Here is an 18,234-nt window from a genome sequence, read left to right as displayed (position 1 = left end):
AGGTCCTCCACAGAGATACAAGGAAGGAGAGCAGAGGTCCTCCACAGAGATACAAGGAAGGAGAGCAGAGGTCCTCCACAGAGATACGAGGGCGGAGAGCAGAGGTCCACCACAGAGATACGAGGGCAGAGAGCAGAGGTCCACCATAGAGATGCGAAGGCGGAGAGCAGAGATCCACCATAGAGATGCAAGAGCAGAGAGCAGAGGTCCACCATCATCAAAATGAGACCCAAGACGAAAACCAGCACCAGAGGAAATCGGGATATTGACCGAAGGAGCCACAGGCATTCACGACCAGCTGCACCTGTGAGCAGCACCTGCAGTACTGGTGCTGAGGAAGTGGACATAGGATAGATCTCAGCAGACTGCACCTAATATACCCTGCTAGACCTGCTTATGTACATATGGTTTAAAATATCTGAAATTGCCACAGAATGAAACAAGACATTGTCACATACGCTTCCAGGGGTTTACTTCAAATAGTCCCTTGTATGCATCAGCCACAAAGAGAGTCCTGTTGGGCCCGGCCCGGATGCCCAGGGGTCTTCCGCAATCAGGCTCATCATCTCGAGTTTCTAGGAAAACAAACATATGGGAATTAGGCTGCTCCAAGGCTCTGCTGTGCCCTTCTCAGAGCGCAAGAACTCAGCCACCCCTTCCTAAACACACATGAGCTCTACAGAACAAGAAAGATCACGTCAGGCTAGAAATGCCCCTCTAAGTTTTCACTGTAGGGCGCTCCAGGTAGATGCTTGCTGCAGGGCGCTTCAGGGAAATGCTGGCTGCAGGGTGCTCCAGGGAGGTGCTGGCTGCAGGTAGGTACTTCAGGGTGCTTTCTGTAAGGTGCTTCAGGTAGGTGTTAGCTGTAGGTAGGTACTTTAGGGTGCTCGTTGCAGGGTGATCCAGGTAGCTGCTTGCTGCAGGGGGCTCAATGTAGGGTGCTTGTTGAAGGTTGCTCTGTGCAGAGCTCCCTGAAGGCACTTACTCCAAGTACAGGTGTCATAGGTGCTCACTGGGAGATGCTTGCTAAGGGGGTTTGGTGCAGGGTACTTACCACCAAAATAGAGTGGAGAAGGCAGGTTAAAGAACCAAATGTAGCACGTTAATCCACCACATGAATCTGTGCAGGGGGGAGGGGGTGTGAACGCGCCCGTGAACAGAAGGATGTCTGTACAATGTTTTTGAGAGGACTCAGAGGTGGTTTTACTTTCTCCTTTGGACTTTCATGTTGTTTGTGTTTTACAGTAAAAATGCAAGATTTTTAAACAGGTAAAGCATCCCTTCCCCAAAATGCTTGGGACCAGAAGTGCTTCAGATTCCAGATTTTTCATATTTCAGAATATTTACAAAGACATAATGAAATATCTTGGGGGTAGGACCCAAGTCTAAACGTGAAATGTGTCTTATGTTTCACATGCGCCTTGCCTGAAGGTAATGTTATATGGTATCTTTGTCTGGCAGAATTCTGACTGCGACCTTTCACAAGAGACCAGCTGTGGGATTCTCCACTTGGGACATCATGTCGGTACTCAGAGTTTCCACTTCTGGGGAACTTCTGACTTCAGGTTTTTAGATTAGGGATGCTTACCCTATAAAAAACACTCTACCTATTAAAATATAAAATGTGATGAGCCATGGACTACCACTTTAAAACAGATTTTTCTACTCTAGTTTTGCAAACTCTGAATGACTTCTGAATTTTCTTTCCTTTTTTTTTTTTTTTTAAAGTTTTTGCCATGACGTGCACGCACTTGCCAGAGAGAAACAGAAAGGGAAAGTGAAATATCACCTCCCCGACGGATAGCCATGCCCCAAACCCTTCTCCTCCACTCTCCTCTTGGGATTGCTGGCACATATACACACACACATGCGCCCTGCATGATTTTCAAGCCGTTAGGTCCAAGATTGGAACCATGTGGGCCGTGTGGGAATCTAGCATCTTAACTATCACGCTGCTGCTGGCCCCTGGCTTCTGGTATTTTCATTTCGAAAGCCATGGCTGAAATTCCTGAGATGATCACGCAGGAATCACATTCAAGCATCCAGTATTGATAAAGCCACCGGCCTTTCCACCCACACCTCAACAATACCCATGACCCTCTGAGTTCACCAAGAAGGGCCTGAGTGGAGTGGCAAGGGGTTGGGGTCCCTGAAGTGCAGAGCCGGTGCTGTGGCCACTGCCATGGAAAACTGCTTCTATGGGGTGACCACCTGGGACTGTGAGGTCCAGGGACGACCTGGCACATGAAGAGCTCATGGCAACACCCTCAACCTGCCAGGGTCAAGGGTTCTTTTCTCCAAAAATTGAAATACTCCTAGGGAAAAGTAGTTCCACACAGCAGTCCAACAAGTAAGAGAGATATCCATGGGGTAGGGGATCATCACAACTTACTGCACGGGCCTGAACCAAACCGGGCGACGGTCTCTACTTCGCCATTTTCAAGTTTTACGACCCGGCCATCCGCTGTTCCAGTAAACATCACATCTGTTTAGAAGAACATAAAAGAAAAAGGGCATTGAAGGGCTCCCATACAAACGGCATCCACCCACCATCTACAAAGGGGGTTGTACGGCTTCCAGTCTCCAGGGAGGAATGGCAGCTCTAAAGACAAAGGAGAAGTAGAGTCTGGGAAGAAATATGAGTACGAGGGCCTGGGAAATCAGCGCACAGCCCAGACCCTGACTCGAGCCAGGGTGCGGCAGCTGCGAGTCTGTGAGGGCAACGGTGAACACTTTCTCCCATCCAGACTTCCAAGAGTGACGCTCAGCAACTGGGGGCACATTGTCACATTTAACTCTCGTCGGTTCCAGCTGCTGACAGTGACTATATCCTACTAAAGGAAGAGTCCTACTGGGATCTAACGAGGGCTTGTTACGAGCAGCACCAGCACGTCTACGAAAATCAAAACATAAAGAGAAAATCAGCATGGCCCTGGAGCAAGAGGGATACGCAAATTCAGGGAAAGTCCCACAGTTTTTAAATGTATATTGCAAACTCTGGGATGACTACCACAAAAATCTAAAACAAAGTTTAACTGATAGGCTAAGAAGGAGAAAAAAATGGAATCATTACCAAAGGCTCAACTGCTTAATTTAAAACTACAAACAGAAAAAGAAATAGAAACAAACACAAGGGTAAAGAAAACATTAACAATACAGTAAATACTAAGCCAGGATAACCACTCCTCACTTAAACACCTGCCTGTGTGGACTTCTGACCAGTTCTCCAGCACAGGGAACCCCCTTCTCAGACTGGGCCTTGTCCCCACAGTAGGTTACTGTTCACTGCATGAAGGTCCCGGTCACGCGGGACTGCACATTTCACGTAGAAAGCTGAACTTCACCGTGCGTCCACACTAGTATTCAGAACACAGGAAAATGACTGCACCTTGTCACTTCCTGGAGCTTCTCTAACACACATTAGGTGTAGATGGAATTATACATTATTCTAGTGTGGTGTCGTGTGACATCTATTGAAAAATACATACCCCACAGTGCCACAACGCACAAGACATCTGCCTTTAAGCTCCTTGCTTACTGACTGGAACTCAGTCATTAAGTGAGGAATGCTGTAATCAATAATCAGTTTAACATCAATGGCCTAAATATGCCAATTAAAAGACAGACATTGTCAGAGTGGACTGAAATACAAGACCCGAGTATATGCTATGTATATGAAATTCACATAAAGACATATATAAATTTAAACTAAAGAGATGAAGGAAAAAATACTATGTTAACACTGACAGAAAGCAGGATACTGATTTCAGACACAGCGGAACTCAGAGCAAGGAAATTTATCAGGGACAGGGAGGCACCACATAATGATGGAAGGGTCAAGTCTCCAAAGACATGACCTAACCCTCACAAGGGTCAAAATACGTGAGGCAAAAACTGATAGAATTGCAAGGAAAAATAGATTCTGCTAAAAGAGACTTCAATACCCCTCTACTAGAAACAAACCACCTAGCAAGTAGAAAACCAGAAAAACACACAGAAGTTGGACTCAACAGCACCATCAATCAACTGGCTATGATTGATATCTATCAACCACTCCATCCAACAATGGTAAAGAACACATTCTTCTCAAGTCCGCAAGGAATATTTGATAAATAGGAGTCATATAATGTGGGGCCAGCAGGTGGGGTGGTGGTTAAGGTGCTGGACTCCCATGTGGCCAATTGGGATTTGAGCCCCAAACATGGCAGCTTGCTTTCTCACTTTTTCATTTCTCTCTTTCTCACAGCCTCTCTCTGATGAGCACATGGGACCTATAGCAAATTTTAAAATAATAATTAATAAAATTAAATGAACAAAAAAAAAAAAACAATGTATGTGCTCAAATTACAATAGGATAAAACTAGAAACCAATAACAGAAAGATAGCTGAAATATCCCCAAATTCCTGATGCTCAGCAACTGGGGGCATTAAACAATATACTTCTAAACAAGGTATGGAGCTGTTTAAACTATTTTGGCCTAAAACAGCTGCTGTACTCCCATACTTAGATTCCTATGGATAGGCTGAAATCATACATTTTAGGCTGTTTTCCTGAGCTGGTTGCTAAGTTACAGCCACTCACACTAGTCGCACTTAAGTCAATCACAGAAGCCCACCTTTTGGGCGGCCTACTGTCCAGTTGTGACCAATCCAATTGTTTCTCTACCTTATTCCTGCACTTTCGTTTTTGTACAGCATTTTCCCTTTTCCAGAACTTAAATATCAAGTCGACCACAAGGCTAGCCAGAGTTGCCCAGAAGTCCAGGGACAACTGTCCAATTTAAATTGTGTTAAAATATGCTCGAAGGACCAGCAGTTGGTATAATGGCTGGACTCCCACATAGTTGACTGCAGTTCAAGTCCCGCACCCAGTGGCTTAAACTCACACCAGGCACATGTGCGTGCGTGCCCAAGATCTCGAGAGGAGAATGGAGGAGAAGGGATTGCGGCATGGCCATCCCCCCGGGGGGTGATTTCTCGCTTTCTATCTCTCTGTCTCTCTCTGTCTGTCTGTTGAGCGCATGCGCCCTATAGCAAAATTCTGAAGAAAAAAGTTAACGAATTAAATAAATGGGAAGACATTCCACGTTCATGGATAGGAAGACTCAATAATATGAAGATGTCATTCTTCCAACTTGTTCTATAGACTCAATGCAATCCAATCAAAATCCCAGCCTGATATGTCAAGAAGAGAAAGAAAATGTCATCATTATCCAATGCTCAATTTAAAAGTACACACACAGGGACCAGCAGTTAGCGTAATGGCTATGTCGCTGGACTCCCATGTAGTTGACCGCAGTTTGCGTCCCAGACCCGGTGGCTTAAGTCTCACGCCAGGCACGTGTGCATGCATGCCCAAGATCCCAAGAGGAGAATGGAGGAGAAGGGACTGAGGTGTGGCCATCCCTCCCCCCTGGGGGGTGATTTCGCACTGTCTATCTGTCTGGCGAGCCCACGCACCCTGTAGCAAAAACCTCTTCAAAAAAAAAAAAAAAAAAACGTACACACACACACATACACAGACAAAGATGGAAGGCAAAACAGAAATAAAAGGACAAAGAAAACAGTAACAATACAGTAGAAATTAATCCAATACAGCCACTCCTCACTCCTGTTTAATGATCAGTTCTCCAGTGCAGGGAATCCCCTTTCTCAGTCTGTGTGAGTCTCGAGAATCCCCTTTTTTGAGTCTTTGTCTCATTTATTTTGTAGACATCGACAAAATTATCCTAAAGTTTATAAGGAAGAAGACAAAGACCCCAAAAGCCAACACAATGTTGAAGAAAAAGTATGAAGTCAGAGAACTGATATTACCCAACTTTAAGACTCACTATAAAGCTATTATAATCAAGAAAATGTGGTATTAGCAAAAGAACAAACAGATCAATGGACCAGAATAAAGAGGCCAAAAATAAACCCACATAATCAACTTATCTTCGATAAATGAGCGAAAGCAATGCAACAGAAAAAATGTAATGTTTTCCACAAATGGTGCTAGAACAAAGAGACACACACATCCAAAAGATGAATGTGGATACCTTACACCCTTCACAAAAAGTAACTCAACATGATCACAGAATTAAATGTAAAATGCAAAACTATAAACTATCTTCCATGGAACATAACACAGAAGAAAAGCTAGGTGACCTTGGATATAATGATGACATTTTAGATGCAACATACCAAAGGCAAGATCCATGAAGAAATCATTGGTAACCTGGAGTTTATTCAAATTAAATAATTCTGCTCTGCAAAAGACACTGTCAAGAGAGTGAGAAGATAAACCACAGACTGGGAGAAAATATTTGCAAGACTATCTGATAAAGGACTGTTATTTGAACTACACAAAGAAAGCTTAAAACGCAACAATAACAAAATGAGCAACCCACTTATAAAATTGGGCAAAAGAGGTAAACACATGCTTCACCAAATAAAACATACAGTTTTCTAGTAAGCACACAAAAAGATGTACATCATATGGAAAGATGTATATTATATGTTATCAAACCATGCAAACTAAAACAACAGAAAGATAGATGCCCCACTATATTCCTTCCACAATGGTCAAAACCCAAAAACCTGGCAGGAATAAACACTGGCCAGGAGGGCCAGCAAATGGTGTGGCGATTAGGGCGCTGGACTCCCACATGGTTGACCACGGTTCGAGTCCTAGACTTATTTTCTCACTTTCCCTCTCCCTCTCAGTTTCTCTCTGGCGAAATTAAAAGATAATAATAAAAAAATCAAAATAATTTTTAAAAAATAAAGGCAAGGATGTGATCAGGAACTCTCTTTCATTGACAATGGAAATGCAAAATGGTACAACCAGTTTGGAAGGCAGTGTGTCTGCTGCTGCTTCTTTTTTTTTTTTTTTTTGAGAGGTTTTTGCGATAGGGTGCATGCGCTCGCCAGAAAGACAAAGAGAGACAGAGAGATAGAAAGCGAGAAATCACCCCCCCTGGGGGGATAGCCATGCCACAATCCTTTCTCCTCCATTCTCCTCTCGGGATCTTGGACACGCACACACACGTGCCTGGTGTGAGTTTAATCCACCGGTCTGGGACTTGAACCACAGTCGGCTACATGGGAGTTCAGCAACATAGCCATTATACTAACTGCTGGTCTCCGTGGCTGCTTCTTACTAAATTAAACTTACTGGTAGCTTACAATCTAGCAATCATGCTCCTTGGTATTTACCCAAATGAGTTGAAAACTTAAGTCTACCCAAAAACCTGCAAACAGACATAGTTTATTCATAACTGCCTGAAGTTGGAAACCACATGTCCTTCAGCAGGTGCGTGGACAGACAGCAGCACTTCCTCAGGATGAAATACTAGTCAGTGCCAAAAAAGAAATGAGCTATCAAGCCAGGAAAAGACAGGGGAACCTCAAAGGCATATTACTAAGTGAATTATGGCAATCCGAAAAGGCTACACACTGTGAGATTCCAACTACATGAAATTCTGGAAAAGGCGAAACTACAGAGACAATATAGAACTCTGAGGTCATCCTCAGTTAATGGGGAGGAAGAGATGAACAGGTAGCGCACTAAGGATTTTCTGGCAACAGAACGTCCCTGTATGGTACTGTAATGGTGGGTACACATCACCCAACATTCACCCAACCCTGTAGAATGCACACCCCCAAGGGGTGTGCCCAGCACAGGTGCTCTGCCTGCTGTCAAGGGTGAACCTAACATAAACTACAGATGCTGGGTGTTAAGGGTCTGTGTGAGCTCATCGGCTATAACCAAGGCACCCTCTGGTGGGGGTGTTGGTAACGGGAGAAGCAATGAATGAGTACAAATGAGCAAAATCCAACACTGATTCGCCTTAAAAACTCTTTCACAGAAAATCTCTACTCAAGGGAACCAGCAGTTAACGTAATGGCTATGTCGCTGGACTCCCACGTAGTCGACCGCGGTTCGCGTCCCGGACCCAGTGGCTTAAAACTCACGCCGGGCGTGTGTGCATGCGTGCCCAAGATCCTGAGAGGAGAATGGAGGAGAAGGGATTGAGGCGTGACCATCCCCCCTGGGGGGGGTGATTTCTCACTTTCTGTCCCTCTGTCTCTCTCTGTCTGGCGAGCGCACGCGCCCTATAGCGAAAACCTCTCCAAAAAACAAAAAAAAAAATCTCTGCTCAAAATCAAATTGACCTTCTACTCAATTTTGCTGTGAACCTAAAAACTGCTCTTAAAAATAAAATCTACTGAAAAACAACTTCAATAATGTACCTTAATTGGCATCATTAAAGTGCTAGCTCTCTCCTGAGGTTAGGACCTCCCTCTGCTGCCTACAACCTGCCCCCAGGACAACTTCCAAAGGAGGCAGCTGCCAGGCACTCCCTGAGTTCACACCCAAAGGGGAGTAACCAGAGTCCCCTCAGTGCCTGACCAGAAATGTCACCTAGCCAATAACCAGCTCCTCAAGGAGGAGAAAGACAAAAAAGGTGTGGTGACGAAGTACAGTGAGAATGGCCCAGGAACGGGAAGAGGCAGGAAAACCCTCTTACTCTCTGGGAGGGCAGGAGAGAGCACCAGTTTGCACTTGGCCTCCTCTAAGTTCCAGTTTTAAATAGCAATATTTGATTTTTCACCAAGAAAAAACTTACTAACAAATACTGTCTTTTAAAAGAGAGATATGAAGTTCTATTACAAAACACTTACTCTTGAAATGGCTTTGACTTTGCCAGCCAAGATTCAAAACAAGTGCGGAAATGGGCAGTCTTCGGGGCCTGTGTCAGACAGCAAGGGCCAGACCTAAGTGAACAGCATGCAGAGTGGCCACTGGCTGGCCCTGGAAATGGGACAGAAGCACGCTGAATGCCACATCCCAGCCACATCCAGGTGTGGGATGATGAAAATCAGCCCCTGAGAATGCCTCGCACCAGCTCAAGTTCATACACCTTTTCACGTGCTGTGCCTTTTCAACACTAAATTCTCCCTTTAACACGTAAAATATAAAATGCCTTACAGGTGTTAGAACCAGACGGGACCCCAGGTGTTAAGCGTGGGAAGAGAAAGTCATCTTTTTTTTTTTTTTTATAATTTTTTTTTCCCATCACAACACACAAATGAATTTTCCATCCAAAATACACTGTGCAATGGCTCAATCAAGCACGTCATCTTAAGTGCACTCACTACAGTGAGATTTAAGGAAAAACTACAGTGGAAATAGAACTGTTCGCCTTCATTTCAAAATGAATCCAAACAAAGCCAAGCTGAGCTAAGAGACGATGTGCTGGGAGTCCCTACCCGCCTTGGACAAATGAACTACAAGGTCTGAATGTCACCTGTTTCCCATCACGTGTGAGCACATTAATGAAGCGCTCTATAGGGGTGAACTCAAAATCACGCAGCACTGGAAGGGAATGCAGCCCCAACAGGCCAGACCAACAGAAAGAGCTTTACCCCGGGGACCCTCCCACAGAACCCAGCCTGGTCCCAAGCCACAGGCCACCCCCAAGGCTCCCCATCAGCCACTGTGGCTCCAAGGGTTTACTTACCCCCAATATTTGCTATGGACTCTGGCCCGATAAGTTGATTTTCAAATAGCCTTTCTGCCTCTCGTAACTTCGTATTTGGTTGCAAAACACCGAGCAAAAGAGGAGGTTCTTTGAAGCTGTAAAATAATGCAATCACAGGGACTTGTCTGTGAAAGTACACACGGAGAGAATGCTTACTGGGGACCTAGTGCACAAACACAGATAAAAGTGGGCAAACATGACCTGCTACATCCCCAGTTGCCAGAAACACACAGGCTAAGAAGAGACCTTGCAGAGGGGTCGGGTGGCGGTGGACAGGACACGGCAGCAGGACACAGCACCGCGAGTGACCTACACGGGGTAGTCCCAGACTCATGTCTGGAGACCTCTCTGAACACGCCAGGGTCACTGGAGCCTGTGAGCCGTGGCAGGCTGGGGATGGGGTGCACTGTGGTGACATAACACTGTTAAGGGTGCACTCGTGCTCTCTCTCCTGCTCAAGGAAAAAATTAACTTTTAAAGAACTGAAAAGCTATCTGAAATATCAGAAAAGGTCACGGTACAAAATAACTGCCAAGGTGAGCATGGCTGATGTGAGGGTGCACGGTCATCAGGCACCTGAGGGCATGCCAGAGGATGCACACCCCCCGCCCCACCAAGTCCCGGGCAGGCAGACCTCCTGTGCCCATCCAGCGCTGAGAAGGAGGGGGTGATATCCAATCTCACAGGGGACGGCCTTGCCTCCTGCTTTACAGAGAAGGGGAGGAATGAGGGGACACTGCCCGGTGCCCACAGCCTCCACACGTAGCCCAGCACAGGTGCTCTGTCTGCTGTCCTCTGGGCCCACTGAGCTCTCCCTGAGACTGGAGCAGTCTCCACTGGCCCTGGGTCCCTTCCCCTCACACGGACACAGTTCCAGAAACTTCCCTCTCTACTCATCCTTCCCACCCATGCGCAAACACATCTCGTCTTGGGCCACCAGTCACCCTCCTCCCTACATCCGCTGCACCGACCCTGGCCTTTCCTGCTTCTTCCTGGTCCCCTACAGACCTCTCGGCCCAGCAGTCCATATCTGCTCACAGTCCTGCAGCGGCCCCAGTCTGGGTGAAAACGTGCTGGGCTCAACTCTCATCTCGGCAGGGCCTCCTCCAGAGTGTGAGGAGGAAGCAGCAGACAGGCGGCACGGAAAGTGACAGCCAGGCGCTGAGCGTGCACGCCACAGCACTCGACCACCCCTGCACTGGGTCCCTGTGCCTGGCTGCAGGCCCTATACACAGCAAACCCTCGAGAAGTGCTTGTGACTCAAACTGCTCGCGCACCGTCCCTGCCCACAAGGAGCCTGAGGGGCATCTCAGCAGGGAGACTGGAAGACAATTTACGTCACAGAATGCCAAAAAGGGCCCCAACTCCTGTGGGCAGGCAGCGGAGTCAAGGACGGGTGGCAGGAAGCCCAGCGCAGGCCCAGCAGGGCCCGTGGACATTGAGAAGCCAGAGATCTCCGGCTAGCCCCCGGAGCGCTTCGGCTGGGCCACGTTTTCTGGCTTCCAACTGTACCCTAGTCTCTCCGTGACTTGCCTGACCATGGTCACTCTTTGGTCTTCCCTATGAGATCAGACTTCCTAAGTGTCACCTGTACATGTGACAGGTATGTCTCACACAAACACCCGAGGCCAAGACAGTCCTGGGGTCACCACCTCCTCGGCTGCTGGCTGAGGAGTAGCCGTGTCAGTCTGCATCCCACAGTCACTCTGGGAGAAGACCTGGTTTCTATCCAGAAAAACACAATGAGATTATTATGTAAGGCCAGCCCCACGGCATAGCAGTTAAGTTCTGTGCATGGGAGGCCAGCAGGTGGCATGGTGGTTAAGGGCGACTGTGGTTCAAGTCCCAGACCTGGTGGTTTGCTTTCTCCCTTTCTCTCTCTCTGTCTCTCTTTCTCCCTCTCTTCACTCTGTCCCTCTCTGGTCAAATTAAAATAAATAAATAAAGTTATATAAAAATTACTCTTGGGAACCACCAGTTAGCGTAATGGCTATGTCGCTGGACTCCCACGTAGTCGACCGTGGTTCGTGTCCCAGACCCAGTGGCTTAAAACTCACGCCGGGCACGTGTGCGTGCGTGCCCAAGATCCCGAGAGGAGAATGGAGGAGAAGGGATTGCAGCGTGACCATCCCCCCGGGGGGTGATTTCTCGCTTTCTGTCTCTATGTCTCTCTCTCTCTGTCTGGCGAGCACATGCACCTTATAGCGACAACCTCTCCAAAAAAAAAAATAATAAAATAATTCCTAAAAAAATAAAAAGTTCTGTGTATGGGAAGCCAGATCCCATGTAGCACCCAGAGACTTGAAAAATATGCCACGTGCATGTGTGTGTATGCCCTACATCCGGAGAGGATGAAGAAATGGTGAAACAGGATTGTGGGGTGACCATGCCCCATTGGGGATGCTTCCTCTCTCCCTCTCATGAGCATATACACTTTCTGACACTTAAAAAAGATTAATCTTTAGAGAAGAGCATGGCTATTCTAGGTGTTTTTTCAAATATACTCATGAATTAAAGTAAAATTTAAGGTTAAAAAATGCTGAGTGTTTTAGAGAACAGATTCTGCTGCTATAATTCTATAGACAAACAGGAAAAGTACAGTAATTCTGCTAGCAGAGAAAGCCTGTAACAGCACACGTTTCATTCCCAGGAAGAAACTGGAAGACACAGAAGATAATCAGGAGCAGTGACAACCTTTATGGGGGTCAGGGACATCAAGGAAAATAGGAACACAGGACGTAAAACTCAGGGGTTGAGCATCCACACACCTGACCAGCAGTGGAGACAGAACCTCGGAGCTGGCACTCAGGAAGGCTTAGGGAGAGGTCTCCGTGCAATCCAGGCCATTCTGGTCTCTGCAGTTGAGACCTGGACTGACACAGGCTTTCCTGTACCCGTCCCAACCACATACGGCGTACGGACGGCCGTCACTCTACTCTTGTCTCACCACCTGTCAAAGGAACCCTGAAAGACACTGTCGGTGCCCTGCGGAAACCAGGACATCATCTATGGTATGTCTATGACATTCCTCTAACCTTCCAAGACGGAGAGGGAAGCTGGCTTTGCATGGCAGATTTTGCAGGTCCCTGGCAGCTGGATGACTTCACTGTGCTTCTCCCACTTCCTTGCCCGCTCACCTACTCCCCAGACAGAACTTGCCCTGCAGCCTTCCTGGAGGAATTCCTGGCACATCAGGACCAACAGAGTCCATGCTCCACAACCAGCAGAGTCCCCAGGCTTTTGTCCATGCTCCATCTCGGGCCCTGCCCCCATCCTGGCCCACCGTTCGGTGCCAAGTGTGGTTTAAGCTATGGGGCAATCCAGCACCCTGAAGGCAGAGTCTCAGACGCTTCCGCTGCCCACTCCTGCCGGCCAGGGCCTACTCCTGTTCACCTGCACAGTCTGCGCTGCCCGGTTGGGGACAACGGCAGAGCGAGGTCAAGCACTAACTTCCACCGAACAGGCACTTCACTCGCTTTGTGTCTGAAGACAGCTGTGAGGAAGCCTGGCGGTGCTGTCAGCGCCATCATCCCCAAGCTCAGCTCATCCAAGCCCAGAGCTCTGAGGGTGGCCCGCGCCCTGTCTCCAGAGCTCTGCAGTGACTCGCACTCTGATCCTTTGCACAGTCACCTCTCAATCAGGTGACAGGAGGTCCCTGGCAGCTGGATGACTTCACTGTGCTTCTCCCACTTCCTTGCCCGCTTACCTACTCCCCAGACATAACTTGCCCTGTCTGACCTCCAGTTCTCGCTGGCCACGGGTCCTCTCAGTTGCTGGCCAGGGTCACACGCCCTCCTCCTGCTGCACCTCCTCACCCTCCTCACAGAGACAGCGCCGTCCCTAAGGGCATAGGTTCCAGGCACGAAGCTCCAAGCCGTCTTCTGCCCTCACTTCCTGTCCCAGAGAGCTAGCCCTGCTGTGCTCCCAGTCCCCCACTCCAGATACTATCCTCCCTGTTGCCAGAGCCAATTGGGTTTTCCGAGAAGGCCCAGGTTGGTTTCTACCAGGGATGCCCCAGCCGTCCTTCCATGTTGAGGGGGCCAGCAAGAGGGGCCCCCAGCATGTCAGGGGAGCAAGAGGGGCCCCCAGCATGTCATGGAGATGGTACTCAGCATACCCTTAGGCCTCCGAGGCCCTGAGGACCCACCAGCACACCAGAAATGCGGGCACCAGCGCTCCGTGATGGCACAACCTTGCAGAGCCGAGTACATCTCCAGGGTGCTGTGCTTCTGCCAATGGGAAACCCAGCAGCGTGCACCAGCCTGAGGGCAGGGGCGTCCTGAGCTTCTGCCCCAGCTGGGAACCTGCCTCGAGCTGCTGGGCACAGTTTAATGAGCAGACTCCAACACACAGCCCTAACTTCCATTTAGAAAACGCCAGCTCATTACTCAGTTACATGTGTTATAGTCTCTGTAACTACACATGGCTCTTACCTGGACGTTGTAAAGCCTTATGAGGACGAGTTCATCTAAAATAAGCCTCGGCTTCCTGGTGCTTTATAGCCTGTGATCTTACATTGACCGTGCAGAGAGGAGAGGCAGAGAACCCTACCCCGTCTACACCTCAGCCCAGGGGCTGCAGGGGGAAAAAGAGCTGGCCTCATGGCACAGCAGTAACGTGCTGCTCAGGAGAAGCCAGAGCTCACCTGGCAACTCCAGTTCCAACCCCAGGCCCACTCAGCCAGGCGTGTGAGTACCTAGGACCCAATGGGCTGGAGAAGCAGAAAGGGACTGTAGTATGGCCATACCCTGTCGGGCACGCTGCTCTCTCTGTCCCTTGTGCATGTGTTCTACAATGAATAAAGAAAATAAACAAAACTCCGATGGCTTCATCCCCATCAGTAGCTTCAAGGAGAACCAGCCTGTGTGGCCCTCCTGCAGCCAACTCTGCACTGAGGTCCTGAGCCATCTCCCCGATGAGAGCCCAGCTCCGCACCACTATGACAGCGAGTGTGGGTATGTCCCATGGGCCCGAGTGCATGCTGCTTCCTTCAATTTATAATAGACTGCACTCAGAGCCCTCCATGGGGAAAGACAACTTCAGAAAAGTAGAACATTAATTACAGATTATTTTATAAACCGCTACTTATAAAGCTTAGGTAACTTAATCTTCATTTGTGTATGCAAGTACTACTTCAAGTGAATTATGATGAAATATCTCTAGTACTTATATTTCTCTCATTTTTGGTTTTTGTTTTTGGTGTGTGTAGGTTTTTTGGTTTTGTTTTTATTTTTAAGGTTTTTGCCAAAGGGCACATGCACTTTCCTAAGGGGGGGGGGCAGTGAGATTGAAAGAGAAATTACCTCCCGGGGGGATGGCCATGTCACAATCCCTTCTTCTCTATTTTCCTCCTGGGATTTTTGGCACATGTACATGGCGTAATTTTCAAGCTGCCAAGTCCAGTACTCAAACCACAATCAGTCATGTGGGAGTCTAGTGCTTTAACCACCACACCACCTGCTGGCCCCAGTCTGTGCAGTTTTTGAAACAATGACAATACCATGCATATATTTTGGGCCACAACAAATTCAACATAAACACCTGAATACTAAAAAAGTCATGAAGCTGTGTTTCTCACAACTTACCTTTCAAGCCTGACCGACTTGATCACTCTCCTTCCCCCAGAACTAACTTCGGTCCATTACACGCGTGGCGGCACAGCCCCTGTGAGGACGGGGGACAGCTCACCTGAGAGGCTGCGGGTCTATGGGAGACTCCAGTAGCATCATGGCCCCGAGCAGGGGGACAGCGAGGGAGACGGCCAGCATCAGGAAGGTCATTCGGAAGACTCTGCCGCTGAAGGAGCTGCGGGGAGAGAGCGCAGGAGCAGTCAGCGCGGCCCCTGAAAGCCCTTTCTGCAGGCGCAGGGCGCCCTCTAAGTCACCCCCTGCAAGGTGCGACCTCTGGGACTTGTGACTAAACTCTGGCACTGTTTGCTGGAGTTGGCAATCATGCTTTGGTTCTTTCCTGTCTGTTTTTAATCTTCCAGCCGTGGGGGACATGCTGATCTGGAAGATCTGGAATCCCCAGGGAGACCAATATTTTCTTCTTTCTTTCTTTTCTTTTCTTTTTTTTTTAAGGTTTTTGCCATAGGCATGTGCGCTTGCCAGAGAGAAGAGAGACAGAGATCGGCAATAGAGAGGAAAGTGAGAAATCATCCCTGAGGGGGATGACCATGACGCAATCCGTTCTCCTGCTAAGATCATGGGCACATGCGCACACAAATCCAGCGTGATTTTCAAGCCACAAGGTCCAGGACTCAAACCACTGCTGGCCATGTGGGAATCCAGCACCTTTACCACTACATTAGTGGCCCCTCTCTTTTTCATTTTATTTTATTTTGTTTTGTTTTGTTTTTTTGCTATAAGCCATGGGCATTCATCAGAAAAAGACAGAAAGGCAGAGAGGGAAAGTGAGAGCTCAGCCCCAGGAGGGATAGCCACACAGCAAGCCCTTCTCCTTATTTTCCTCCCAGGATTTTTGGGCACATACGCACTTGAGAGTCTCAAGCCAACAGTGCTCAAACTGCACATTGGCCCTGTGAGATCCAGCTGCCTTAACCTTCCACCATAAGCTGGCCCAAAGAGGGTAAATTTAAAGAACTGATGAACACAAAGAATAACGACAGAAACAAGTCCCAGTGAACACTCAGCTACAGAGAACGGCCTTTCTCAGCAGCCAGGATCTCCTGGGGCACTGACTCACAGCAGCAGCTCAGCCCTGTGTGTCCCTGAGACTCTGGGAACAGAGATCGAGAGAGGTTCGTGAAGCCACAAAGTACAACTCCCTGAGCCACCAATCCCAGATCGTTCTGCAGGTCCTGCCTCAGGGATTTGAAAGGAAACCCAGCTCTCCCACCTGGGGGGAAAGGACTCTGCCCGTTACTCACACCGCCTCTGTAAAGTTCCAACACCGCGTCCTCATCCCCTGTGGCCTTCAGGAGACCTGAAATCTGCTCTGAGAAACTGGGGTGAAGTTGGGGACAAATGGCCAGTAGGCTCTAAATCATCTCCGAACCCACCTCACATGCATTATTTCTCCTCTGGCAAACAAGTGAGAATATTGGGTCTCTTGAAATTAAATAAAACTCATAGGAGCATTATTTTCTTTCATAAATTGCATTTGAATTTAAACACTTTACATAAGATTAACTTAAAGCAAATAAAATCATGAGCTCCTAAGGTAGAAAATATTTTTCTACCAAAAAAATTAAAGTGGTGGGCCAGGTGATGGCACAGTGGAGACACAGCTGGACCCATATGGGAAGGTCCCGGCTTCCCTCCTGGGGCCTCCCTGTGCATGCTGGGCAAGTATGTGCCGTGATCGGGGCCGGCTCACATGAGGGGAGGATCATGGCATGTGGACCTTGATGGGAGTGCCTGTCTTTCTGACTCTCTCTCAGAAGGAATAAATAAATAAGCTTTTAAAAATATAAAATAGGATAAAATAAAAATGCTTACTTAAAAAAAAAAAAAAGACTCACACTTAACAAAACAGACTTGATTTGGGAGAATATTTTGAATTTTGACAGCAGGATCACCTTCTGCCCTGGGTATAGTGTAGCTACAGAGGCCTGGATGCCAGTCTTCACTTGCCCAACAACCAGCCAAGCAACTGCGGGCCAGTTTCTTCACTCCAAAAGCCCACAAGTTTCCCATTGTGAAACAGGGCATGGGGCAAGTGACCCCAGTGTCCTGCCCAGATCTGAACACCCATGGCTTTAGTAACTAATAAGAAATCTTCCTGTTTTACTGAGAAAGATAGAAATAAAAGACAAAGGGAAAGACAAAAGGGACAAGACGGGGTGGCCTTCAGAAAGTGTCCCGTTGCGGTCATTTTGACAATGCAGTGAAGAACATTTGATTCTGCCTACAACCCAAGGGGCAGGACACAGATTCTCCCCGGGGCCTGTAGGAAGCACACAGCCCTGCTGACACTTGGATTCTCGCACAGTGGGACTCGTCTGGGATTTTCACTACGGAACTGCAAGATAATAAACTGCGTCATTATGCCACTAAGCGTGTGGGAACTTGTTAGAGCAGACACAGAGAACGGTTTTTTGATTAAACTACCTCCCAGCACCTGGAAGGGGGCGCTGCTGCAACACACACCTGTAACTGTGGCAGCAGCTCTGGAATCAGGCTGTGCACGAGGATGGAAGAGCTTTGAGGAGGCGGACAGAAAAGGCCTAGACTTCCTTGAGCACACTGTCAGCAGAAATACAGACGTTAAAGAACCTGCTAGTGAGGTCTCAGAAAGGGGAGGAGCAGGGTAGAAAACATTTCTGGGGGACCAGCAGATGGCATAATGGTTATGTGCTAGACTCTCACATAGTCAAGCATGGTTTAAGTCCTGGACTCAATGGCTTAAAACTAACGTGAGGAACACATGCATGCATGCCCAAGAGCCAGAGAGGAGAATGGAGAAGAGATAGTGTCATGGCCATCCCCATGGGGGAGTAATTTCTCACTTTCTGTCTGTCTCTCCAACAAGCACATGTGCCCTACAGTAAGACTCTTACTTAAGAAAAGGGAAAAAAAGAAGAGAAGAGAAGAGAAGAGAAGAGAAGAGAAGAGAAGAGAAGAGACGAGACGAGACGAGACGAGACGAGACATACTGGGGCCAGCAGGTGGCAGTTAAGGCACGGCACTAGATTCCCACATGGTTAACGGTGGTTCAAGTCCTGGACCTGGTGGCTTGAAAATCA

At 48.0% G+C, this 18,234-nt stretch overlaps 1 protein-coding gene across 1 annotated transcript in view; it reads right to left on the bottom strand.

The window, feature by feature from the left end:
- Positions 1-15,332, bottom strand: part of APMAP (adipocyte plasma membrane associated protein) — a gene marked incomplete at its 5' end in the record, with an annotated part of 26,833 nt that extends 11,501 nt beyond the window's left edge. Inside the window, 4 exon segments of the mRNA XM_014582176.2 lie at positions 459-575; positions 2,393-2,485; positions 9,507-9,622; positions 15,216-15,332. Coding sequence (XP_014437662.1) covers positions 459-575; positions 2,393-2,485; positions 9,507-9,622; positions 15,216-15,332 — 443 coding nt within the window.
- Positions 15,333-18,234: the final 2,902 nt, after the last annotated feature.

The sequence above is a fragment of the Tupaia chinensis genome, unplaced genomic scaffold (assembly GCF_000334495.1).
Source record: "Tupaia chinensis unplaced genomic scaffold, TupChi_1.0 Scaffold142716_1, whole genome shotgun sequence".
NCBI lineage: Eukaryota > Metazoa > Chordata > Mammalia > Scandentia > Tupaiidae > Tupaia > Tupaia belangeri.
This window is presented reverse-complemented; position numbering and strand designations above follow the sequence as displayed.